The sequence below is a fragment of the Leptidea sinapis genome, chromosome 31, assembly GCF_905404315.1.
Source record: "Leptidea sinapis chromosome 31, ilLepSina1.1, whole genome shotgun sequence".
Classification (NCBI taxonomy): domain Eukaryota; kingdom Metazoa; phylum Arthropoda; class Insecta; order Lepidoptera; family Pieridae; genus Leptidea; species Leptidea sinapis.
This window is the reverse complement of record NC_066295.1, coordinates 2,944,040-2,971,103: the sequence shown is the minus strand read 5'-3', so window position 1 is coordinate 2,971,103 and position 27,064 is coordinate 2,944,040. Positions and strand designations below refer to the sequence as shown.

At 35.6% G+C, this 27,064-nt stretch overlaps 1 protein-coding gene across 1 annotated transcript in view; it reads right to left on the bottom strand.

Annotated features, from left to right (window-relative positions):
- LOC126974043 (tetratricopeptide repeat protein 28) overlaps positions 1–27,064 on the bottom strand; it is a 116,666-nt gene that overhangs the window by 31,976 nt on the left and 57,626 nt on the right. The window contains exons 8-20 of the mRNA XM_050821415.1: positions 15,310–15,555; positions 14,494–14,657; positions 13,138–13,213; positions 12,280–12,393; positions 11,276–11,495; positions 10,567–10,786; positions 8,989–9,262; positions 8,037–8,135; positions 7,651–7,767; positions 5,999–6,121; positions 4,486–4,691; positions 3,738–3,917; positions 160–304 (exon numbers count right to left, since the gene is read on the bottom strand). Coding sequence (XP_050677372.1) covers positions 160–304; positions 3,738–3,917; positions 4,486–4,691; positions 5,999–6,121; positions 7,651–7,767; positions 8,037–8,135; positions 8,989–9,262; positions 10,567–10,786; positions 11,276–11,495; positions 12,280–12,393; positions 13,138–13,213; positions 14,494–14,657; positions 15,310–15,555 — 2,184 coding nt within the window. The remainder of the gene's footprint in view (positions 1–159; positions 305–3,737; positions 3,918–4,485; positions 4,692–5,998; positions 6,122–7,650; positions 7,768–8,036; positions 8,136–8,988; positions 9,263–10,566; positions 10,787–11,275; positions 11,496–12,279; positions 12,394–13,137; positions 13,214–14,493; positions 14,658–15,309; positions 15,556–27,064) is intronic.

The following is a 27,064-nucleotide window of genomic DNA, read 5'->3' as shown; positions in this document are numbered from 1 at the left end:
TTAATATCAAAATTAATTCATATTCATAACAAAGTATTATCCTAATTCTTGATTCATGTTCTGCGTGTGATTCTTAGCTGAAGAACGCAAAGCGTGTCTCCGACCTGTGTGAACCGAGCCTAAAATACGAATGATGGCCCAGTATCCCATATATTATACCTGTAGGTGTGTCAAGCCGAGCGCGTTGGCGAGCTCAAGCTCGGCTCGGTGGTGTTTCAGCGCAGTAGCATGCTCGCCGAGCGCTTGGTGCGCCGCGCCCAAGGCGTGACATGCTTCCGCTTCCATTATCCGATTGGCTAATTCTCTACAAGTAACAAGCAATTACATACACTATTAATTAAAAGCAATGAAAAGTTACTCCAATTTTAAGATTACTTCTCCCTGTCTTGTAATTCTATTGTGACAAAAAGGTAAGATAAAAACAAAAAGTTTTAAATTTGGAATAACTTTAATTCGCTTTTACACAGATTATGTTTATTCACTAAACGCGCAGAAGCCAAAAATAGGAACTCATTGGATTTACTCATACTGTAACAACAGATTTTATATGTGTTAATCATAATGCATACAAATACATATTTAGGTAAATGGATAAATATAATTATTATACAATTTAATTGAACAGGGGATACCTCTTGCAATGAACCATGTTATAGTATAGTATCAAACAAATCAAAATTTATTTGTTGTAATAATGTTGTTAATCTGGTACACCAAAATATTCAGGGTATGTTAAATAAGGAACTTGAAATTGAAATATACATGAATTGCAATAACATACATATACTCTGTATTACTGAACACTGGCTTAAATCACATCACATCATGTTTAACTTCACTAATCACCGAGTTGGTAGTTCATTTAGCCGAGTTAATTCAATACATGGTGGCTCATTAATATTAATTAAAAAAATTTTAAATTCAAGGAACGAAAGGACATTGTGAGCCTCTCTGTGGAACTAGTGGCCGAGATAGCTTGTATACAATTAGATCAGTTCATTATTATAAGTGTGTATAGACCTCCATCAGCACCATATGAGGATTTTGAAAATGTGATGGATGCAGTCTTGTCTAGAGTTTGTAAGGGCAACAAAAGGGTTCTGATTTGTGGAGATTTTAATATTAATCTATTAGAACATTCCTCCATGTGTACTAAGTTTAAAAGTCTGTTCATGTCATATAATCTCAGTAACTTGTTTATAGAGCCAACTAGAATAACACTGACCACAGCTACTTGTCTAGATAACATTTTTACAAATATAAAGCCTAACAGCAAAAGTATAATAAATCAACTAGAATCAGATCACTGTGGACAACTTATTAGTTTTGATTGGCCGACAAAGAAAACTATAACTAAAGACATCACTGTTGTACCAATTACACAGGGCCGTCTGAATTTATTTAAATCTTACCTATTTAATAAATTGCAAGTAATGCCTTTAGAGGAAAATAACCCCAATGTTCTATATAATAATTTTTTTAATTTATTTAATACTGAATTTAAAAAAATATTTACATCGAAGACCATTACAATTAATACTAATACCAAATTTAGTGAATGGGCTACAACTGGAATTCATAAGAGTAGAATGAGGCTCTACAGCCTCTATGATGAAAAAACTTTCAACCATAATCCACTCTTTCTGGAATATGTAAAAAAATATTCAAAAACATTTAAACATGTTTGTCAAGCAGCAAAATCTTTATACTTAAGAAATAAAATAAGACATTCTAACGATAAAATCAAAACTACTTGGAAAATTATTAATAATGAAACTGGTAAAACAAAAGATCAAAACTCTGAGTTTAATCTAAATATTAATAATGTAATTGTAAAATCAAACTTAGATGTTGCTAGAGCTTTTGAAAATTTCTTTACCAATGTTCCCATATCTACCACTAAACATTTAAACTTATGTCCAACCAGGGCAATATCATTACTTTCTGCAAATGTTACTAAATGTTCAAATAATTTCCAATTTAAGTATGTTAATATCTCGGATATCATAAAGTCATTTAAAGAGATTAATGTTAAAAAGACAGCTGACCTCTGGGGTATATCTGTTAAAGTAATAGGCTCTCTGATTGATATAATAGCGCCTGATCTAGCCCTAATATTTAACAAATGTATAGACTGTGGCACATTTCCAGACCTCATGAAGCATAGCAAAATAATACCTTTATTCAAGTCGGGTTGCTCATCAGATCCCTCTAATTATAGGCCTATCTCAATTTTGCCTACCCTGAGTAAAATATTTGAAAAACTAATACTGTGTCAACTACGCGCTCATTTTAACATAAATAAAATTATACATGATAAACAATTTGGATTCACTCGGGGACGTTCAACTGTTGACGCAGGTGTTGCATTAATGGAACATATTTTTAGTGCTTGGGAGGATTCACAAGATTCTTTAGGAATCTTTTGCGACCTTTCCAAAGCGTTTGATTGCGTCCAACATGAAATTCTAATCAGGAAATTGCAACACTATGGCATAAGAGGAAGTGCATTAAATTTATTAATCTCATATTTGAATAACAGGATACAGTATGTTGAAGTTAATAGTGTAAGGTCTTCAGGCTCCGTGTTAGGAATGGGTGTCCCGCAGGGTTCAATTCTCGGACCATTTCTGTTTTTAGTTTATATCAATGACCTACCCTATCTTATAAAGAACACACATGATATAGTATTGTTTGCGGATGATACATCACTATTATTTAAAGTTAATCGACATGCAACTACTATTGAACATGTAAATAATGCTATTTCTAAGGTAGAACAATGGTTCAAAGTAAACAATCTTCTTTTGAATGGTAAGAAAACGAAATGCTTAAAATTCATATTACCAAATGTAAAAAAGATTAACACACATATTAAATTAAATGGAGAAATGTTGGATCTTGTAAATAAGACAGTGTTCTTGGGTATAACTCTAGATGAGAAGCTTCAGTGGGGTGACCATATATCTGCCTTAGCAAACAGATTAAGCTCTGCAGCATATGCGGTTAAGAAGATAAGAGAACTGACTGACATAGATACGGCCAGAATAGTATATTTTAGTTACTTCCACAGCATTATGAGCTATGGTATCCTTTTATGGGGTAATGCTGCTGAGATCGATACGATATTTGTGCTGCAGAAGAGAGCCGTTAGAGCCATTTATAACATGGGATCTAGAATTTCGTTAAAGAATAAGTTTAAAGAAATAGGTATTATGACAGTGGCCTCACAATACATTTACGAGAATTTGATGTTTGTACAAAAGAATAAAAATAAGTTCACAAAACTAAGTGACTTACATAGTATTAATACTAGAAATAGGGGTAGACTTGTCATGCCTGCCACAAGACTCCATAAAGTCAGTAATTCCTTTAGGTGTCAGTGTGTTCGCTTCTATAATAAACTCCCCGAACATATAGCAAATATGTCTATAAATAAATTCAAAGCCTACACAAAAAGTAAATTAAGCAGCAAAGGCTATTACAATATCCAAGATTATTTAAATGATAAAGCAGCCTGGAATTGAATTGATCTACTTAAAGTGTGATTTTAATTGTTTGATGTTATTTATATTACTTATTTGATTTGTTTGATTTTAATTTTATCTGTTTGATATTATTTATTTATTATTATGAAATTTAGTGTATGACTGAACTTAAGCCATTGTAAATCAATGTTATGAGTTCAATAAACGTTTTGATTTGATTTGATTTGATTTGATTTACATAATACATACTTCGCAATGTTCTTCTTGTGTTCCAAGCATGATACGGCTTGTTCTAAGTTGTTGAGTGAGATGTGTAAAGCACCCAGTTCTCCGTACGCGTGGGCCTTTGCAACTGGATCTCCGAGCTCGTGCGCTACCACCAGGCGCTTTTCCAGACAGACCAGAGCTTGCTGGAGATTTCCCATCGACCTGTTAAGAGAACTCCACTTACTCATAGTATTTTCCTATAATGGATTAAAACGCGTGTAATTGCAACTTAGTTTTTATATTACTTTTTGAGTAAATGTTACATTTCTATTATTAATTTCGCTAACCCAGCGTTTCGTGACCTTTTCAGAGCACGTTTTAACAGGAGTCGAGATAGTGTTTGTCATAGTTGTCATTATGGTGTTCGCGCCATTTGTTGCCTCGGAGTTGGTATTTGCTGACACCTTTGAAATTAGAAAACACTCAAATTTAATTGAGAAGACGGGCTAAAATTATCTATCGTCTGGGATCCAATTATCTCTAAATTAAACCCCAAAACTACACATACCAAAAAAAATAGGACACTATCAGTAAATTTTGCTAAAAATTGTTACAGCAGTACCCGACTTCCGTTGCAATGCCGCGATATATTTAAAAACATTGATATATATTATTTAAAGAGATTATAAAGTACAAGTGTTTTTAAATAACTTGGTACTTATGTAACATACGTTATGTTACATTAACCTTTTAGATAGCTTAAACAACATCAATTACTGGAGAGTCTTACTTGTATGTCATCGCAAGGCCTGTATACGCTCGTTCTTGTTCCCTTGCACTGTTGAGTTTCAATGCGGCCGCTAGATGCTGCTCATGGTACTTCAGGGCTTCATCAGGGTCCCCGAGAGCATCGTAGCAATTGCCGAGGAAGCCCAAAGCTTCAGCGCGGTCTATATGACACGTGGGTGTGTTTACTCGCTCCAGTATCGCCAGTTGCTAAAACAATAGCGTTTAGTTACTTTATGAAGCGAAGAATTTGAATTGTAAAAATAATAAGGCAATTAATATATATAGGCTCCGAATATGTTTTTGTCCATTCAGTGTCGAGAGCCTTGGTCCGTGGGGTCCTAGCGCTATAAGGCTTTTTAAGAAAATAGCAAAAAGGTAAGTCGACATCACAGAAGACCGAAGAGCTGGCAGCTACCTACAAATAATTAGTCTAGCTATTCAAAGGGGGAACGCTGACAGTATCTTCGGAACCTCGCCTAAAGGGACTCCTTTTAATAATATATTTAAGTTATTATATTATATTTTTAGGCTATTAATAATGTATTTGATAGATATGCAAGTACTACCCGCTTACATTATCTCTGGACATGACGTAGATAACGTCACATCATCGCTTTGTTACGGTGTGCAAAACAAGCATCACTAGGATATTCTTATTACGAGAAAAAAATGATTTACTTCGTCAGTATTATAGATTGATGTTAAGGTGTTGTGCTGTGAATTTCATTATTATTGATTATCATTATTATTATAATGACGAATAATCAATGAAAGAATCTGGTTTAAGTAAAAATAGAACATTACAATACGAGTGCGCAAAGTAAGTCGTTCCTACGTGCGCACGAGTATCGTTTATTATTTTTCCTATTAAGTTGCGCAAAGTTCGACAACTACAATTATGATGCGAAGCGACTGATACTTTTACATTCGTTGTCAGTATTAACAAAATGGCAGAATACAAAACGAAAGAAAGGAAAAAGATTTTTCCTATTATCGCCCTATTATACTGACAAAGAACGTCAAAGTCAGTCGCTTCCCATCATAATTGTAGTGGTCGAACTTTGCGCAACTTAACAGGAAAAATAGTATACGATACTCGTGCGGAACGACTTACTTTGCGCACCGTAATTGCGTATCGTAATGTACTATTATTTCTCTGGTAGAACTATTATAGCGACACAGAACAACAGAAACTACAGAACTATTAACAAGAAAATTCAAAACGTAACAATGAAAACTTTAAAAACAAAGCAGTGATAGCACGAAAATATCACGACATGTACTAACAGTAATGAAACTGCAAACCGTACTGATGCATCAGGACGAGCGCGAGGGGTGAAAGGGGCTTCACATTCCAGCGAGGTCCAGAAATATTGTGGCCGTATAGTATATACTTTACAATAAACTTTTAAACCTTCCAAAATTCATTTTTTTATGCTCCGGGGCAGCACAGGGTACTGGTGATGTTGGCATATTACTTAACCAGTATGCGAGTAATCTTTGAAGTTGTTTACCTGTTCAAAGTAACCAATAGCATCTTCGTAATGTCCCATATTAAGTTTGACGATACCCAAGTTGCCGTACGCTTGTGCCTCCAAAGCACAATCTTGTAACTCTTGCGCCCGTTCTAATTGTTCCTGTTGTATCATTAAAATCAATTAAAATACCAAATAATACTGGACTGACATTAAGACTAGATGAATTTTAATAATAATCAAAGTCAGACCGACATACATAATGAATATAAACAATAATGAAACAGATAAACCTCCTTTGGGTAGGTCAGGTTAAAAAGTCCTAACTTTACTGTTAAATTTTATTCAAAAAGTTAAAGGAGTACTTACGATTTTGAAATTTAATTGAAAAAGAAGAAGTTATGTTAATTTGTCACGGGGAATGTTCCGAAGAGCTGTTTCATCTGATTCCTGCCGCCGAAGAAAATGTGGGCGGCCGTGATCACTTAACACCAGGTGACTCGTACGCTCGTTTATCCTCCTTTTGCATAAAAGTTACTTTTTGAGGATATCACTGTGTTTCTTTTAAAGTATTGCTATTGCAAATCCCATAATTGTAACTGCTAACTACAAAGAATAATTTAATCTTGCTACCAATGTTCATCTACATTATGTCAGTAATTGGAATCGTAACTGTTATTCCAATCCGTATTATTTACTAATGATTTCACAACGAATGCACTTATACAATTATTTACTCTAATTAAGTTTTCTTTTATGGCAAGTGAAGAAACGATCGATCATTGGTGGTTAGTGTTTGGTCCTGCCCATTACAATGTTATACCGCTCAGGATTCATGAGAAATACCGCTCATAGCAGCGCTCGTCATCTTAAGGCATAAAATGTTAAGTTCCTGTAGCCCGATAATATCTAAAAGGCAAAAGGCATTTATTTTCTCAAAACTGATACCTTTAGAATCATTTTTGATGCCATTAGAATGTTATCTCTTGGTACGGCGTCCTTTTGACAGAAACATGAAGAGTACTTGTACACTCTATTACTTGACGGAAGAAAACGTTTAGACATATCTAACAATATAGCCGATATTCCGCCTGCCACTGGTGTAACCTTGGATATATTATACTAAATTAAATTTGTAACTAAGTTTTATGAACGATGCGGGACTCGAAACCGCGATCTCTCGGGTTCCGTCCGAACAATTAATGAGCCAGGCGTTCGAGTGACGTATGGTTTGTTTGTCTTGTCCAACTCACAGGTTGTGGCTCCATCTACAGGATCTACTTTACAGTTGATAACCTGCTCAACCCTAATAATTGCATATTAGGAAATTGACTTGATATGTCGCTATTTCAAATTACCAAATTGTTATTTTTAAAATTACATCTATCACTTATATTTAAGTGCATTTCTATTTTCAATGAATTTTGTATATAGCCATCTTAAATTAGTAGCAGTTGAACTGTGTGTGCAGGGAATGGCAGTATGTTCAGGGAAATTTATCTATTACACCAATTTTTGCTGCAAAATAACGTGAACTTTTTCTGATATACAGACACACGAGACAATCAATCTGTGAATCGGGATTTCATCACATAAAGGCCACGACTTAGCACGTTTTGATGCCTTATGAAACTCTTTTGTTACTGTTATGGGCAGATTGTGCCCTTACTATTATTATAGCTGATAATCACCCTGTAGCAGGTGGCCGCATGCGAGTAGTTGCCCAGCACCACGTGAACAGCTCCTAGCTGCGAATGAGCTCGCGCCTCGCCAGCCAAGTCTCCTGCTTCTTGTCTGAGAGTTAGCTCCTGCACCAACAAAGTTCAGTTACTCTTTATTCGATCTCCATTATATAACTCTAGTCTGCGTTTTTATGTGCCGACTTCGTACTACATACGTACGTAATATTTTTTTTATATTGATAAAATTAAAGAAACTACATGTCTAAAATTATTACAAATCGTAGACAATAGTATAGGGATCAATATGCCCGTATTTAGATCTGGAACATTTCAAGTTGTTGCATAAAATAATCGGGCACACGAATATCCGAGTGATCAACACAGAGGATACCCACCTGTGTGTGATGTCCTAGAGCAGCGTCTAACCTTCTCTGCAGTCTTCTGGCGCGTCCTAGAGCTCCACACGCGGCTGCCTCCAAAGATCGATCACGGGCCTTTAAAAAGATAAGTAAATATAAAAATAAATAAACTATTTCAATCATTATATGGTTAGGACTATGGTTACATGTTCAGGACCTACAATATGTGGTCAGGGCCAACATTATATGGTCAGGACCTACAAATATGTGGTCAGGACCTACAAATATGTGTTCCAGGCCTACAAATTTGTGGTCTGGACCTACAAATATGTGGTCAGACAAAATATTATATTGTCAGAGCTTTGATTATGTGGTGAGGCCCTACATCAGGGCCTATACGAATTTGTTTGTAAAAAAATTAATACTTGTAAACGTGTTTACTCTGTTCTTTTCTGAGTTATTTAAAGCGAATAAGAAGAAAATTGATATCTTATTTACCTGATATTGACAAAAATTATCTCGCCAGTAAGGGCAAGTTCAATATACTTTGTAGTATTTGTAGATTTTGTCATAAATACTGAATATGACATACTGAAATACTAATTTAAAATACATACACTCTTTATCTATCTATGAAAACAATAAATTTTAATGTAGAGTAATAGGACTGCTCACAAATTCAATAAATACGTTAAGGCTTCTTTGACAAAGAAGGCTTGCAATCGTTTAGTAGATTATTTAGAGGATAATGATGCATGGTTCAAGTCTGGTTCTGCGCAGGCCATAAAATTGTACAATGTTATATTAAATTGGTTAATTTGTTATATGACTTAAAAGTTCTGGGCTGGGAGTTTCTTATCAGTTCTCCCCTCCATGTAAAATCCCCTTTATGAACTGATGTCGCTTCATGACGCTTACCAAGTGTTGTTGCAATATGTTATGTTATTGACTCTCTCTATAATAGATAACTATATTTCTATTAAAATACCTGTCGTGCGAATCCAAGCTGCCGCTGGTACATCTTCACCGCCTCCTCGACGTCTCCCATTTTAATCAGCACGTCACCAATATTGCCCAGAGCTCTAAATTTGCCCTGCAAGTGTTGCGTCATGTGGGCTATGGCTAGGAAATACTTTTGACACTCGAGTGCAGTCTCCAGGTTGCCCAGGGCAAGGTGTGCCAGACCTAGATTGCAGTAGGCTCTGCCCATGTTCATCTTGTCTTGTAAATCTTTGGCTAGTGACAGATCTTGATCGTAGTATCTGAAAAATATATTTAATAATAATTAAAATATTCTACATAACATAGTCCCAGGCATTGTTCTGGCGTTATTTAAAAATAAATTTAAATATTTTAATTTAAATTAATTTAAGGCGACACTAAATGCCAGCGACCTTGAGCGATATGAGTTCACGGCTGCCGGCCCACCATCTATGTAAAAAAGCCAATATTTTCATTATATTTTCAAAATTCTTGCGTGGAAAACAGTTTATATGCTTACAATCCTCGTTATTCACTACTAATCTGAATAAAATTAACCTACACAAAAAAGTACAAGGTATAAGAATAACTCTTCTGAGAGAAATACCAAAAAAATGCGTCACGCCATGCCAAAAAACTTGTTCAACTTCAAATAAAAGTGGTAGTTCAAAAAGGCTCGGCAGTGTTAACTTTAACCAACAGCAAGCATTAGCAACCTACGAATAAGACTTAAGGATATGTGTGACAGGATTAAGTAGTGTTCGTAGCTAGAAATGCTATACTTTCACCACAAAACTTGTCTAAAAACACCATGTCTGCGTGTTTTCTGCTTACTCTTCGCCTTAAATTCAAACGCGTGAAGGTGAGCGGGGAAACGGGAGAGGCATTACATTCTAGTGAGGTCTATTCTTTTAATGAGTGATAGTCGAGACTATTGCGCATTTGCTACATTTCACGTGTTATTAGAGTAAAAGGAATGATTTATTCCTTCAATAATTTAGAATCTGTTTTTCAGTAAGTAATTAAATGTGAGTGTAGGTACATACTATTAAATTTGGCTTGGCACCGACTTCAAAGCTAAATATTAGTAGCACATACAAATAATAGTAAATTTTAAAATTTATTAATATTAAAGGTAAAGGTTTGCCTGATTGGTGTATTATTTAAATTATGAGGAAATGTCAGTGGAGGAGGAATGAGGTATATTACGTAAATTAATTTTTTAAGTTATTTGATACTTTTCAGTTTTTGAAGTCGGTTTTTTAACGTAGTTTTTTTTTACTTTTTAATGTTAGTTAAGTTAATAATGATAATGTATAATACACCCTTAATGAAAACTCCTAAAAACCGTACACAAAACACAATAATTTGATCCACGTAGACAAAAATGATCATAAAATGATAACTACTGGACCAAAGAATGTAAAAAAAATGGTGGGACATAAATCTCAGAATAATCGGTGTACATACATGAAAAAATACCGATCGAATTAGAACCTCCTCCATTTTGGAGTCGGTTAAAAATTTCAATAATAAAACAGATAAAAGTAATCATTGATTGACGATAAAATTATGCAAATATCACCTGACAGCTTCTCTGAAATTTCCGAGGCAGTAGTGGGCATAGCCCAGGAAATGACAGGCTTTGGATTCAGCAGTGACGTCGCCGAGTTCTTGGGACAGCATCAGATGTTGTTCGTAGTAGGGGACTGCCTGAGCAAACTCTCCTCTAGACGAGAGGCAGTTCCCGAGGTTTAGGAGTGCGCAGGCCTCCCCCGCCGTGTCCTTCAGCTCTCGAGCAATTCCTGGTAAGAAATAAATTACGACTTTTTATATTTTACTCATTTTTTTATTGAATTAGCCGTTATTTTGCGGAATCCATAATTATTCAAATGCTGTCTTTCTTCTTAGGCATTCTTGAGTGTAAATTCCGCAGGATTCGACTTCGATCAATCGGACACGTGTTTAGTGACACATACACACTGATACTTTTATTGACACACTTTTTACACAAATTATCTTGCCCCAAGTTAAACATATATAGCCTGTGTTATGGGTTACAAGACAATGATATATTTAATACAATATACTTACTTAAACATACATAAATACATTTAAACATCCATGACTCGGAAACAAACATCCATATTCATCATATAAATGCTTGCACCTACCGGGATTCGAACCCGGGACCTTTAGCTTATTAGGTAGGATCGCTAACCACTCGGCTATACAGGTCGTAATAAACATCGAGTACCCATTTGTACTCCTATTTCATAAAAAAGTATACGAACCTAAATGAGCTCTATAATGAAATAGCGCCATATCATGAGCTCCTAGGGCCTGGTACGCAACAGCTAGGTTCCCATGGGTCGAGGCTTCGGAGCTTCTATCATGCACTTCCTTGGAGATGGTGAGCTCCTGTTTGTGGTATTTGATGGCCTGTTCATAGAACCCGGCGGCGGAGTATGCGTTACCTATATTCCCGTACGCCCTGCCCATTCCGGCTTTGTCCTGAAATTTTATAGTTATTGTTTATTAAGTGTCATAATTCTTACGAGAAATCAAAATCAAATCAAAATCACTTTATGTAGGTCAAGGTTATGACACTTACGAATGTCAAAAAATTTTTTTTCCTATTGTATCTACTGATACTTCGTAAAGGGTTGAGCTAATGAGAAGAAGTAGCAAGAAATTCTTTCAAATCAAGAAATACTTTCTTATATAATAAATCTGCTCCGACCAATTATATTCAATTATTCATTTAGATAGGGATTTGCATGATGAAAACTTTTATATTACATAAAATTATATGACGAATTTCTTGCTCAGCGACTAGTCTGCCGACATTGAAAATGTTCACCTTTTCGCAGTAATGTAGCCGGACCGTAGAAGGTAAAACAATTTTGAATATATAACTCTAGTAAGTACTATGACGTCATAGATACCGTAGTTAGCAAAATAGTATATTACGCACCTAGGGAAAAAGTAGGTCATTCTCACCCGCGGAATATTCACAATCGCGGGTGGCAATGTCCTACTTATCTCACGTGATGCGCATACTTTTTTTTACCCACCTGGATGAAAAGCTCGCTTTTAGTCCCTGGTACGAGGGCCAATAGTAGTCTTGCCAGGAGAGAATCGGCCACTTTTCTCCCTCGTACCAGGGACTGAAAGACAGCTTTTAATCGAGGTGGGAAAAAAAATCTATAAGAAGAAAATATTGGCATTATAAAGTCTTAATGCTATTGGTGGTGTTATAGATGTTTAATTTCCAAAGAGATATTTATAATTATACCTGTAACTGCCGGGCTATTGAAAGATGAGCTTGATGCAGTTTCAAGGCCGCGTCATGTTCTCCCAGTAATTGGTAGACAATACCTAGATTTGAACAAGCGCGTCCTTCTCCAACCTGGAATAAAGTTCACCGAAATCTCTTATTATTTGACTTTGTCTTAAAGGTTGACTATTTTCTATTTAGTATACATTTTAGATAGATGGCCGGTGGGACACAAAAGTCCTCGAATGGCGACCACGTATAGGAAGAGGTAGTGTTGGTAGGCCCCCCACAAGATGAAGCGACGATCTGGTCAAGATCGTCGGAATACGTTGGATGAGGGCAGCGCAGTCGTACGATCGTGCAATATAGCATTTATTCTAGATTATAAGTTTGCAATAGTAATCATAACGTAAGCCTTATTGCGTAATAAGTGTGCGTTTAGAAAAGTATGCCAAATGTGGCTTTTGACATACATGCACGTCTACTTTTCCTCTCTTTTAGAAATTATTCTACTAATGAAATTTGTAACCAAAATTTTAAACGATGCGGGACTCGTATCCGCGACTACTGGGTTTCCGTCCGAGCCCTCTTTCCCACTTAGCCAACCGTTCGAGTACGCATGGATCGTAAATTTTGGTATTTATTGTTCAACTCTCAGGCTGTGGCTCCATCACAGGGTCATCTTTACAGTTTATAACCTGCTCATCCTTGATAATCGCATATTAGGAATTTAACTTGAGATGTCGCTCTTTCAAATCTAAACAAATTGCTTAGATTAGGTTATAAATTTAGTTTTATCTAATTTATGCCAGAAGTGAGGAATATCACTTTAAGATAACAAATTGTTTAGAAATTAGTGAAGTTATTTATAATTACCTTGTCTCTAGCTGCTAGTGCTACGTCCAATTGTCTTTCATGCCATTTTTTTGCTTGAGCATAATCACCGGCACACCTTAAATATAAACGTTACGTTTTACTATTAAAAAATACATAGAAAAACCTAAAAAGGAAACAGGGGGGACAGTACTGGAGATGGTCAGATGAACTAAGGACGATAGCAGTCAAGACATGGTCTAGGATAGCTAAATATAGAAAAGAGTGGAAGAAGTTGGGAGAGGCCTTTGTCAAAAGACAAACAGATAGTGATAGACATTTATATATGTAAATTCTACTAACTGAATAAAGGCTTATAAAACGAAACAGCCGTAGTATGTTACTATAACAGAATAAAAATTATAAAGCAACATCTACAAACAGGTGTAACGCAAAAAATACATAAATCTGTTAAATAAATCAATATACATGATTAAATATTATATCTTGACAATATTACTAATTATTCATTTTACCATTTTTTCAGTACGTACGAGTAATTTAATAGATCGAGTAGTTGTGAAAAATCTACATAGGCTTATACTCCACCATCACTTCTGGGATTTGTAGAACAGAGGACAGCTTCCCTGGTACATTTAATACAAGAACTCAAAAAATTTCAGTTCTGAATTAAATTGTCGTAGAATTAATTTTCATGTCAGTAAAAATTCTACAGTCTACAATGTGTAGGTAAGTAATTAAAGATGTCCGATATTAAACGTATCAACAAGAAATAATAAAATTAAAAAAAAAACAGGTATCAAAAATAAGAGAGCTGGTTTATGCTTGCGGAAGAGTAAAGGGATGAATATCAATACCATTTCAATTAGAATGGTGAAGCCAGGTGCACTTAATAGATACATCCAAAGCCCTAACCCCTATTAAAAATTTCCCAACAACACATCAGGTGCAATTTTCGTATACCCGCGCACCGCAGTATCTTTTATTGAACGGCGTAACACACTACCTACTATTTCGTAACGCGAAGGACAAAAAGTTAAAATTACAAAACTGACTGCCTACTCGGCACGCGAAGAAGAAGAACTAACACACTCTGTCAAGTAATCGAATAAACGAATTCCTGTCGATTTACTAGTGTGATATAAGAGTGATTTCTACGTTAATCGGTTCGATTAATATGTAATGTACTCACTCATTTAGATATAGGAGAAATTCCGAGCAGAGTTATCATGCTTTTCCCCTGTTTTCTTAGCCTGTTTACCCGAATATAATTTATTTCAATACAATCCAATAGAAATCTTCACTCCTTAGAGAAAGGTAAACGTAAATAGCCTTCCACCTCCTGTGGAAGCCAGCCGTGATCTGTTTTTGTATTGTTTTTAAAACCCTAATATATACCTTGCAGCATGACCGAGACCTGCGTAGGCCCTCGCTTCAATAGCTCGGTCACCAAGGTTCTGAGCTATCCTCAGCACATTCTCATGGTACGCGATAGCTTGTGTGAAATTTCTTCTGTAATGATACGAAGAACCCAGGTTCGAATAGGCCCGTGCTTCTTCCACCTGAAATTTAATCAATTGATTAAAGATCATCTTAAATTATATTGCTTATAATTACTGTGTATTTTCCGCTTATTCTATTAGTTACATGTACACAATCTCATGACAATGTACTATCATTCTCCTAAGTTTTTCAGCCATCATGTCTCGGTTCTCCTGGGATATTTGCCTACATGATGAGTTAGCAGCTAGTACTTTTCATAACGCATATACAGCCAAAGTACTACAGCTTTATTTTCTTAATTTCTCTGAGAACTTCAAGTCACCCATCAACTGCACAACCGCCTTTTTCTGGATCATCTCTCTCGTCGAAATTTTCAAAATAAAGCAGTTAAATATTTTATTTATTAATACGGCTTTACTCACGTTTTTGTCGGTGTCGGTACCGACTAGTTAGGGCACTACGCGCCCAAGTCCGCAGTAAGAGGTGGGACGTTATCGCGAACCCATCACACTCACCCCTGATGACTTCCGAATGGTCCGAAACTAGTCGGTACCGACACCGACAAAAACATGAGTAAAGCCGAATTAGTAAATTATTTAATAATTACTCACAAAAGTTTTAATAATTTAGTTAAATATTTGCTTGTAGAAGCTACTTTGAGCGGCGGCAGTACTTGGTAAAAGTTAGTAACTTAATGTAGTAAAAACTTACTTGATCACCAAGTCGCCTTGCTAGTCTGATGTGCTGCGTGTGACAGTCCACGGCTGAATCAAACTCCCCCATTGCAAGGTAAACCGCGCCGACATTCCCGATCTCCCGTGCTTCTTGCAGCTTGTCACCCATTTGCTTCACGAGCTGCACGCATTGCTTGTGACTGGCCAGTGCGTTGGAGTAGTCCCCGATAGCTGTGTACACGTGGCCTAACGAGGTCAGCGCCGCTGCGGCCGCATATGTGTCCTGTTCAGAGATAATCATTATAATACAGACTGTATCCCGTTTCAGCCGGAAGACGTCCACTGCTGGACAAAGGCCTCCGCCAAAGATCCCAGTCCCGCGCTTCCCTCATCCATTTTATTACAGCGATTTTGTCCAGATCGTGGGTCCATCTTGTGGGAGGCCTACCAACACTATATAGGCCATTACAAAATAAATGTATTAAAATTAAGGAGTTGCCTCTATGTGATTCATTCAGTCTAGTAGAGACGAAATTGCAGGACTTAGGGTTTTAACAGATTTTAAATATACTTGCCCGTCCTGTATCTAAGGATGCCTTAAGTCTGTTTGAATCGATAAGTCTTATTTGTTGAAGACTTGCTCTTCTTTTTGTTAATATCTTTAGTTTGTTAAGTTAAGAATTTTGTTTTTCTTTTATTTGAGTGTTAATGTATAAAGATTATAATGAGGCTGACATGTAAGTAGATATAAAAGCCCTTAAATAAATAAAGAAAAAAAAAATTTTAAAATTTAAGTAAAATGACTGTTTCTTACATTCAATTTCTTATTACATATCTGTCAGGCGTCCTACAAAGGTTCAAAGTTTAATAAGAACAAGAACAAAAAATGATTAAAATCGATCATTTAAGAAAATATATATTTCGTTAGTCGAATCCAAAAAACGTTCGCAATACGTTAAAGTGGTCGATCTGTTTTTAAAGAAAAAAAGGTTTTGGAAGCTAACATATTCTACTCATATAACTCATTAAACTTGACTTAGGGTTAACAACACAAATTCTCACAAAATATTATTCATCAAACATATAAAATATCAAAGCTGACACAAGTCGAATGCCATTGTTGACTCTTCCTAAAAACACTTAAAATTCTATTCTCTGTTGGTTTAAAGTAAAGACGTGGATTAAGAGCAAATAATGGCCCTATTAGAATGCGGTGCATCCTCTTTACTGAGGAAATGAAAGATAAAAGAAAAAAGCTTCCAACGACAGACCGCCAATACAGCCTTTGTTTATATAATCGACGTTTCTAGTGTTGTGTCAATCGACTATCGATTTATATTTCGAAATAGAGTTTTTTGCTTTCTATTATTATGAACAATGTCTTACATAATAAAAACTATTACATAAAAAGTATGTATTTTATAACGTTTTAGTCTCCTTGGTATTTAAAAATTATTTTCTGCTTAGACTTGTGGTTTAGTTTTTATTGTTTTTAACTTTAAATTATCTTTCGCTTTCTTTTTGTATCGTTTGAATGACAAAAGTTTTAAATTATCCAGGTAAGCTTAGTTTGGATACAACACCCAATTGATGAAAATATTCTATATTCATCGGTCCTTGATATGTGTTACAATTTTTAAATAAATCAGACGTCTTGAAGTAGGAAAAAAATCACATTCAAAGATTCTGTTACAATAGATGCGTAGTTGTACCTTCGCTTGTCCATTGATGGTAGTAGATTGTACTGTTAATCATAAAAAATATGTCGATCAAAAAATATTATCTACAAGTGTTTGTCTTTCAGATATAACACAGATTTGTACCATAATGGTAACACGGGACAATATATTATCGTAATTGATCCTACGCGACCATAAAATACAATACTTTTAAAAGTAAAATTAAATTATTGCATAACATTGAATCTAATTAAAATTATCCCTTAAAGATTCTCCGACGTCAATTGTAAGAGATTAGAATTCGAATCACAACTAGTAATTTAAGTTAAATCAATGGCCGATACGCATGACAGAAACTTGCCTACATTTCCTAGTCATTTCAACTAAATGCAAATGACATAACTCATTAGAATTAAACTTCCTAATCAAGGCAGATTACGATTACTTTTTGTCGGTCTAATTGCCGACGATGAATCTAAGTCGATAAGCCGATATCGACGTTAAGAGCCCTTCACTAGCCTGCTTGAAGCTATCTAGCTAATTAAGTATGTGCAACATGATACGATAAGGTAGTGATTTACATATTGGCTCGATCTGTGGACGTTTTCCAGGTATTATAGTGAGACTTCTCTTGAACTTAGGCCTCTGTCAGATACAATTGCATCTCGCTGCACGCACGTTTATTGATATCATTACTATAATCCAAGTACATTCTGGTCGTATTTTGACAAACATTAGTTTGCGTTAGCAAAGGAGGTCTGAATAACCAAAAAGAAAGAAACGTTTAACCGTTAACGCTATTAAGTTTGGCCGACGCTGTATGAACGCCCGACTAATAACGCGTGTAACAGTTATAGCAGGTTTTTTTTTTTAAATAATAAGAAGTAACAAGATGAGAAAAGTAAAAGCCCAGTAATTTTATTAAATACTTTATTCAAACCGAAACCGAAATAGTATTGCATTGCAGTGATTCACGGCAGAAATAGACGCCAGAATAGTAGCTATCCCGGCTAGACGAAGCCTATGAAGACTTATGACAGATTATAGAAAAAAGAAGAAAAAGTAAATAGTCGCCTCTGCGGTGGCCATGATATTGGCATCCTGTGCGAAGAAACATATTATGTTGGACAAATAGGATGAAACGAGCTATACCTACCACACACAATAGCCATTAGCCACAATGAGACAAAGTGACTGCCTATTGACGTACTCTTATCCAAATTCTAAAGAATTACAAATAATATTTTCTTACCCGCATTTACTCAAAGCTAGATAGGGAGCAGTTCATCATATGCGTGCTACTTATCTTTTACTATAATCTTGTCTGCAAAAGTTATGTAATAATCTTCAGGAAAAATGGGATGACAGACTTGTTATAGGTAACGGGTTGGGCGTTCGATCTCTGTTCATCGTGTAATCTACATTACAACAATACATTGCAATAAATTAGCCTGTCTCCCAGAGGTGTGGGCAGAGGTTCTCATCCTTTATTTGTAACGCTCTTAACATACTTGACACAATAGCATTAATCTTTCAGAAAAGGTCTCTAAACATCTTTATATTACATTCCAGAAGTGTTTATAGAATTAACGTTGCATAAGTTAATTCCTTTTGGTGTCATTTTCATCTCGTTGTCTAAACAAAGTGTGCCCACTAATTTTTAGTTACGTATTCTAGCAGTCCTTAAAGAAACAAAAGTGGGTCAGCTTGGTATTTCAAATTTTAGAAACAATTTAAATAATTTTATTAAACAATTTAATATTTTTTACAATTTGTTTCGAGCGAGTTCTTGAATCTATCTTTTAATTAAAATAACCAATCCAGTATTTGATTTAATGTTGTTAAACATCAAGATTAATGTAAAATTCAACAGTACAATAAAACAACTATCCAATTACATGTACAAAGACCTACCTTTGTTCGGAACTTTTTGTTAATGATTAATTCTGATGACCTTGTTTTTGTTACTTTTGATGTCATTTAATTGTATGAATAATTTATTTCGTGTTTTTGGAACTGCATTTTTATTACGATCTAGCCCATAACATGTGAGAAATATATTAGCCACCAGTGATGGCAAACTTTTAGGTACACTGATACATTAATGTAATGCAAGGTACCCTTGCAATTCTTAGAGTAACAACGAAGGCCTTCGATCAATAGTACTATAAGGCTTTTTTGTTTGAAGCTACATCCTTACGTGCTTCATGAAAGTATATGCAAGTGAATCACATGATTCCTCACTTGGCTAAGCAAACAAGTCATTTTCAATGTAATCGTTTGTATCTCAAGTCGTTGAATGCAGGAGTTTCCCAGGGTACCCTGTTTTGTCCAAAACTTTATTCTACAAATAAATATGTTGAATATTAATTTGTGTTGTTTTTTCTTATTACTGGAATGCATTAAATAGTGTTGGAATAAAAATGTTTTCTCAATCGAGGTCTTAGTATAGGAGTTTGTAGATGAGCTAAAGGAAATCTCGTACAGTAAAACTCAGCAGTTCTAGGTTTACTCTTTTAACTCTAAATATATCTATTTTTCGTATTGCAACTCAGCTTCCAACGAGCATATAATGTTCAGTAGCAACTTAGCAACGTAACAACATAAACTATCTTGCGACACAACAGAGTCTAATCCCTTGAACGTTTGACAAGCTTAAATCCGTGACCGTGGGACAAGCTAGCTTGGTATTCGTTAATGAGAAATATTTCACTTCATGTGTTACCGTCAAATTAGTCGCGAAAAAAATAATAATATAGACACACTCTTACACAAATAAAAGGAACCAGATTCAAACCTATGTCTTGCTTTCACACAAAATGGTATCGTATTTATGTTCTACATGCACACAAACGGCTACATTAATCATGAGATTTCACAATTATGGCGAAGAAAATCTAATAGCCAAATGATAGTCTTATGGTTTTTGATAAAAAGCCAACTCTATAAACTACATAAGAATTGAATGCTGAAAAATTTGAGTTTACTAATAGTTTGTGATACGTCTGCAATGTTTGTCCTTTTTCTTATTTCTTTTAAGTTTATTCAATGCAATGGACAGGACACCTAATACGAGGCAAACAAGAAAAATGGGCCAAGATAGTAACAGAATGGTATCCTAGATAAAGAAAAAGATAGAGAGGGAGGCCGAGTCGTAGATGGAGCGACGATTTAAAAGATGCCGCTGGTGTGACGTGGAACAGATCATGTCATGACCAAGAACACTAGAAGAGCCTGGGGGAGGCCTATGCGAAAGCAAAACAATCTGTGCCGATGTCTACTGCAAACTAAATGTAACTCTAAAACTATTTAAATATTTGTTATTAAAGGCTATTATTATTATTATGCTGAGAAATTTAATACGCTATTTGCACAATAAACTCCATAACTTTGTGTGCCATAGAGTCAAGTCGATTATAAAAATATCGTGTTTCTGACAAATCCTCACCCCGACCTCCATTTACCGGTTACTTTAACTTTTTGTCGGTGGCCATTCGCTTGGAACGCGTAAAATATTTTTACGATTATTTGTTTCAGAGATCGGCCCATATACGAGCTCACATTGCTCTGTGAAACATGAACTATTTATTTAACTTCACATAAATCGTATATTTTATGTGCGCAGCTTATTTCTATACACGTTTATGGACGACACTTTCATTCAATTCATAATCAATTGAATAATCCGCAACGGCCATTGTCATTCGTTATACAGTATCACCAGAGAATACCAATTATAAAGCTATGCCTGTTTAACTGCTGGCGAGTCAAATATCCCAGTGTATAAATATTATCCGCGCTTGTATATCTTATAAGTATGTATATATTTTTAATAATTTGGTCGGTGGGAGAATAGGTCACGGTTAATTCCTGACCCGCCACGTACCAGTCGGTTTTTCAAATCCATTTGCACGATTATTCAACGCTTTGAGGTCGGCAAAGCTCTTGTGATTACTTTGGTGTTACAAGAGAATATGGGGTCGCGGTGATCATCTACCATCAAGTGACCCGCGTGTATATTTCTTATTTATGACAGTAAGGGACGAGATGAGCAGGACGTTCAGCTGATATTGATTAATACGTCATGCCCATTACAATGCAGTGCCGCTCAGGATTCTTGAAAAACCCAAAATTCTAAGCGGCACTACACTTGCGCTCGTCACCTTGAAACATTAGATGTTAAGTCTCATTTGCCCGGTAATTTTACTAGCTACTGCGTCCTTTAGACCGAAACACAATAATATTTACACATTACTGCTTTATGGTAGAAATATAACGCTATTGTGGTACCCATAATTTAGCCGGCATACTGTGCAAAAGAGCCTCCGACTGGTAACGGTATCTGGTGCTAAGTGATCACAATATTTTGCAACACCTGAGGAATTACAGGAGCGTTGCCAGCCTTTAAGGAATGTGTACGCGCAGTTAAAATTAAATTTATACCTACCTGTGTATAAGATTACGTTTGTAAAGGCTGTAAATGCGGTTTTCATTTGTGTTTTTCACAATGCTCGTTTTTTATGATATACGAGGATAAACAAATGTAACATGAGGTAAAGTATTTTAGGGACTCGAAAGAAATAAATACTTAGGAATATTGGATAATGTATATTTCATGTTAATCTGAAATATCAAGTTGTACTGTTCCGTGTTGTTATGGCCGGGGAGGTTTTAATATGAGAAAAGCAATCTAAATAGCAGTCTCATTGTTTTTGTTATTAAAATAACATGGCATGCTATCAGCTCTACACAACGTACGATATTGTATGGAATGTGTGATCAAATAAGTCTGTATTCGCATCACTAGCCACAAACTTATATACCATCAACAACTATCTGGACCGGACTGGTCAGGACAGGACTCAGGACCGTACCATGTACGACGCCGGACCAGTTGGTGTGGGGACCATCCGATAGTCCGGCCGTACCAAATCCGATCATGTGTTTAAGCTATAAGTCTCATTAGCCCAGTAATGTCACTAGCTACGACGCTATGAAAAAAATTTCAATTGTAATGCGACCTACGAAATAAAATATTTTCGATTTGATTCGATTTGCCTTTAAAAACACAAATAGTACTTAGACACTACAGATTGGCGGCAGAAAAAGGGCCCATTTGGCCGCAGAATGTCATACCATATATTAACATTACACATCGTAAAATGCAGTGAAAAAAAAGCAATCTCAAGATAATCACCCACGTAGGAAAAGATTGCCGTTTAAATAACACCAATTAATACATGTTGCACTCAAACATGTTATTTGCTAGCCAGTAGCAGTCGCCAATAGTCTCATGACCAAGGGCATATGCCCGACTCTCCTCAATCTATGTAAACACCTTATAAATGCCTTTTACACAGAACTGGTCTTATGCGATCGTTTAGCGCTTGCGTCTAACGCGGTTCATGTTTTTGCATTTACAACAAATTAACATTGCGATGGCGGCATTTCAAAGGAATTAGTTTCTCATAACACCGGTTTGGTTTATTCTTTAGACTCTAGAGAAGGTGATTAGAATACGTTGTACTCACATAAAATATAAGCGTTAAAGTACAATTAAATATAATATAATAATGATATTCTTGAAGTAAAACTTCTTTATACACGCTTGACTTGGGGAGTAAGCTGATGAATCCGTGACTAAAGTGTTACTAAAAATCTGATCAGGCAAGGCAAAGGGAAATTAAGTTCTGTTCACATAATTTTTTATAAGCAAATTAATAATAAAACTTTTTTTTATAAAAAAAAAAAATTTAAATAAGACAAACAATATTTTACAAATTGTTTTTATGGAAATATACTTGTTGAAATGTGTTAAATTAAATATTACTTTAAATATATAACAAATATTAAGCAATTTAATTTTATTTATTTATTTATTCGGAAACCCAATACTCGGACACATACAAAATATAAACTACTTACAAAAATAATAAAATATAATATCTAAGAGTCCATAACTGTTATCTTTCTTACTATATTATATGATTTGGGTAACATTATAAATGTATTTTTTATAAATTTGAAATCAATTAGCAATACTTACGTTTTACGAATTTCAAAACAATTATTTACATGTTTCCAACCAATATCCAATATCCTAAATAGAATTCCAGAATTCTATTTAGGCAGTCATAATCTTTGGACATGAGCTCGAGTTATGATTTTTTTTAAACTTAAGACATAAACAAATACAGAAATAACTTGAATTTATGTTTGCCTGAGAATAGTTATCATCATATATATCATTTAATCATCAGGAAAGGTCCGGAGCACCCGCAACCGGCGAGCATGTATGAAAAGAGTAATGAATATAGAGGAAGCGCGTGAGGTTTGTAAGGATAGAAGCAAGTGGCATTCTATTGTCTCTGCCTACCCCGACGAGAACAAGGCGTGAGTGTATGAATGAATATATATCGTTATCCTGAATAGTTATTATCATATGTATCATAAGCCTGACGAAAAGTATTTATTTGAGTTTCATGTTTTATGGAAATAACATCGTTCTCGAGAGAAAGTGATAGTTGAGAACACGTTTTACGAATACGAACGTTTACATTAGCGTTTCTTCTAGTTCAAAGTGTTTATATTAAAAATAAAGTGTTTTGAATATGTTACAGTAGGACATGAAAAACACACGCTTCTGTGCCAATATTCCGACACAAATAGTATTATTTTTTCTATTAAACAAATCAACAAATTCGGAACTAATAGAACTAAACATTTTAATACCATAACTGAAGAGATTTACCCCCTTATTCATAATAGTCTGCTAACTTAAAGCATTGCTAATTCTCACTCTGTCTTCTTCTATTGATCTAAGTCAGAATGAAAAAAAAACACTCATAAGCGGCTGTTTAAAGTTAGCGTACCATTATGAATAAGGGGGTATAAGTTTAACTCTCATAGACTCATACGCAACTCAAATATAAAATTGGCAGAGGTAGAGACTGCCGACAGAAGTGAAAACTTAAAACTTTTAGTATTAAAATTTGACATTTCATAATATTTAAAACAATTAAATTATTAATTTAAAATTATTTTTAAAAAACTTTCAATAATATATTAATCGAAAAAAAAAACACTATTTTAACAATACACGTTGAACTTTTCACTAAATCCATTCAATTCCATAAAAAGTATAAGATATACACAACATTAATGTTGCACTATACGTCAGCTGTATAGCTACAGATATACTGCTTTAAACATTAACAGAATGCGCCAAGGCAATGGCGCGACGACCGTCAGCAAGCCAGAAAATATAACTAGTCAAGTCAAAGTCTAATAAACTTTATTCAAATATGCTGGAACTAAGCGCTTTTGAATCGTCATCACTACATATTATTAAACATAGTACTTCATGGCTTCTGTCTGTCTGTTCGCAATAAACTTAAAAAGTACTGCACCGAGTTACGCAGGCCCAACACGGCTAAACCTGCATACGTTGCCACCCCGTACCTCGACGTAGTGCTGATCGAGCACCCATTGTCTTTTACATTTCTTTAGCTTAATTATAATATTGTTTATTCAGTCTTGTTCCAATTTACCTGTGAGTAACATTAAATATTGTTAAATAAAGTGCTTTTTAAAAACTTAATTCCCGACGCCCGATACATAACTACCGATTTTCTTTTTTTTTATGGAATAGGAGGACAAACGAGGGTCACCTGTTGTTATGTGATCACCGCCGCCCACAATCTCTTGCAACACCAGAGGAATCACAGGAGCGTTGCCGGCCTTTAAGGAAGGTGTACGCGCTTTTTTTGAAGGTACCCATGTCGTATCGTCCTGGAAACACCGCACAAGGAAGCTCATTCCACCGCTTTTTAGTACGTGGAAGAAAGCTCCTTGAAAACCGCACTGTGGAGGACCGTCACACATCCGGTGTCCACACAGATGGTGGGGATGATATCCTAACTTGTGGCGTGTCGTGAGAAGGTGGAATTAGGCGGCAGGATTAGATCAGGTTAAACAGCTCTTTGGAACACTCTCTGTGATAAATGCAGTAGAAGACACACAATGAAGCGACGTCTCTACGCAACGCCAGGTGATCCAGCCGTTCACTGTTTCAAGCTGTTTTCACGAATGGATACATGGATACATTTTGTATATACTGACGATATTTGTTGGAGGCGTCGGTAATAGATAAGCCGTCTTGGAGCACTCAAGTAAAACGCTGTCGAAACCCATTGAGATATAACAAAATAATGTATTGTGTATCTTATATAAGTCGACAGCAAAGTCCGCCATGGCATATGTCTATCTCTTAAGGATAACATACTACATATATCCACCTATATACTTTAAATTTTATAAAATAAATAGTCGGTGTCAGCCAAGAAAAGTTTGAAACTACACTGGCCTGCAAAAGTAAGTATCACACTTTTCAAATTATTTTTTTTTCTTAACTATAGAAGGTAGAGATTTAAGATTAAAAACGTTTTGTTGCAAATTTTATAGGCTTTAATTCTTAGAAACTAAAATTATACATTAGTAACATTTCTAACTTATAAAAGATAAAACAATGAAAATAGCCATTTTTAGTTTAGTGTAAAAAAATTCAACTAAAATGTATTACATGTTATTTAATTTTTAATAACTGGTATTGCTTCCTCGAGCTCTGATTACAGCTTCGAGCCGGTTTGGCATACTGAGCACGAGGTTTCGGAGCCGATGTTGGGGAATATTCTCCCATTCTTCTACCAGGGCCTGCTTTAGTGCCCTGAGGGTAGTAGGTAGTGGTCTGCGATTTCTGACTAGCCTCCCAAGCTCATCCCAGGCGTGTTCAATCGGGTTGAGATCAGGACTTCTTGATGGCCAAGCCATCACGCTGATACCGACCTCCTGAATATACTCTTGTACGATATGAGCCGTGTGTGGCCGGGCATTATCATGCATCAGCATTGATCCATCACCCATATTTGCTAAATACGGCCCTGCATACTCATTGAGAATCTCTTGAGCATATCTTTGCCCAGTGAGGGTGCCATTTTCTATGGCTACTAGCTCTGTGCGACCTTCTGAAGATATGCCAGCCCATACATGTACACTGCCTCCACCGTATTGGACTCTTTCTGAGATGCAGGCTTTAAGGTATCGCTCACCAGGTCGTCTGTAAACACTTCTCTTTCCATCAGAAGTGTAAAGAGAGAATCGAGACTTATTTGCAAACAAAATTCTTGACCATTCTTCTTCATCCCACTGCATGTGTTCACGGGCGTATCGCAGTCTCGCTACTCGATGCTGTCTCTCGAGTTTTGGGCCACTCGCTGGTCTTCGGGGTTTCAAATTTGCTTCAGCAAGTCTTCTTCTCACTGTACTGTCACTAATGTAGTCCCTCCGGGTCTGAAGTAGCTGTTGCTGGACTTCAACTGCATTTTGGTGGCGATTTCTTAACACAGTGGAAATAATATAATGATCTTCTCGGGCACTGGTACACCTGGGTCTGCCATTACAAGGTCTCCTCAGATGGTGTCCAGTCTCTTCGTACCTTCGCTTTACCTTCTGGACCGTTCGTACCGTCACACCCAACATTCTTGCAGTGCGACGCATACTGATGACTAGTTCCAGAAAAGCCATGATCCTAGCACATTCTTCAACTGAAAGAGGCATGATAAATAAATGTTATGTGCTTTTTAGCATAAATTTTTAAAACAAGACCCATCGATCCTGAAAAAAATTTAAAACAGAAAGAAAAATGTGAATGGTAAAATTGTAATTCGAAAACGTCCACTTTGAAAAAGGAATGGTTTTGTTTTTGAAGTTTTTTTTCAGCCAATTCTTAAAAGAAGGTTACCAACTATAAAGTTTTTATGTACAAAATTAAATTCTCTTTGGAGTCCTTTTTATTTCGAAAGTATATCTTGTGAACTTAAAACGTTATCCCAATTTTAAAAGTGTGATACTTACTTTTGAAGGCCAGTGTATATTCATAGCTATAGGTGAGATGTGCTTGAGTAGTGAGGAGGCGAGAGGAGAGAGTTGGTTGCGGCAGAAGGACACCGATTCCAAAAATAACAATAGTCGGAACTAGAATTCGGTTAATTAATTAGATTGTATAAAAATACACAAATATTTTTTACTTATTAGTCCATATTATCTGTTGTTTTA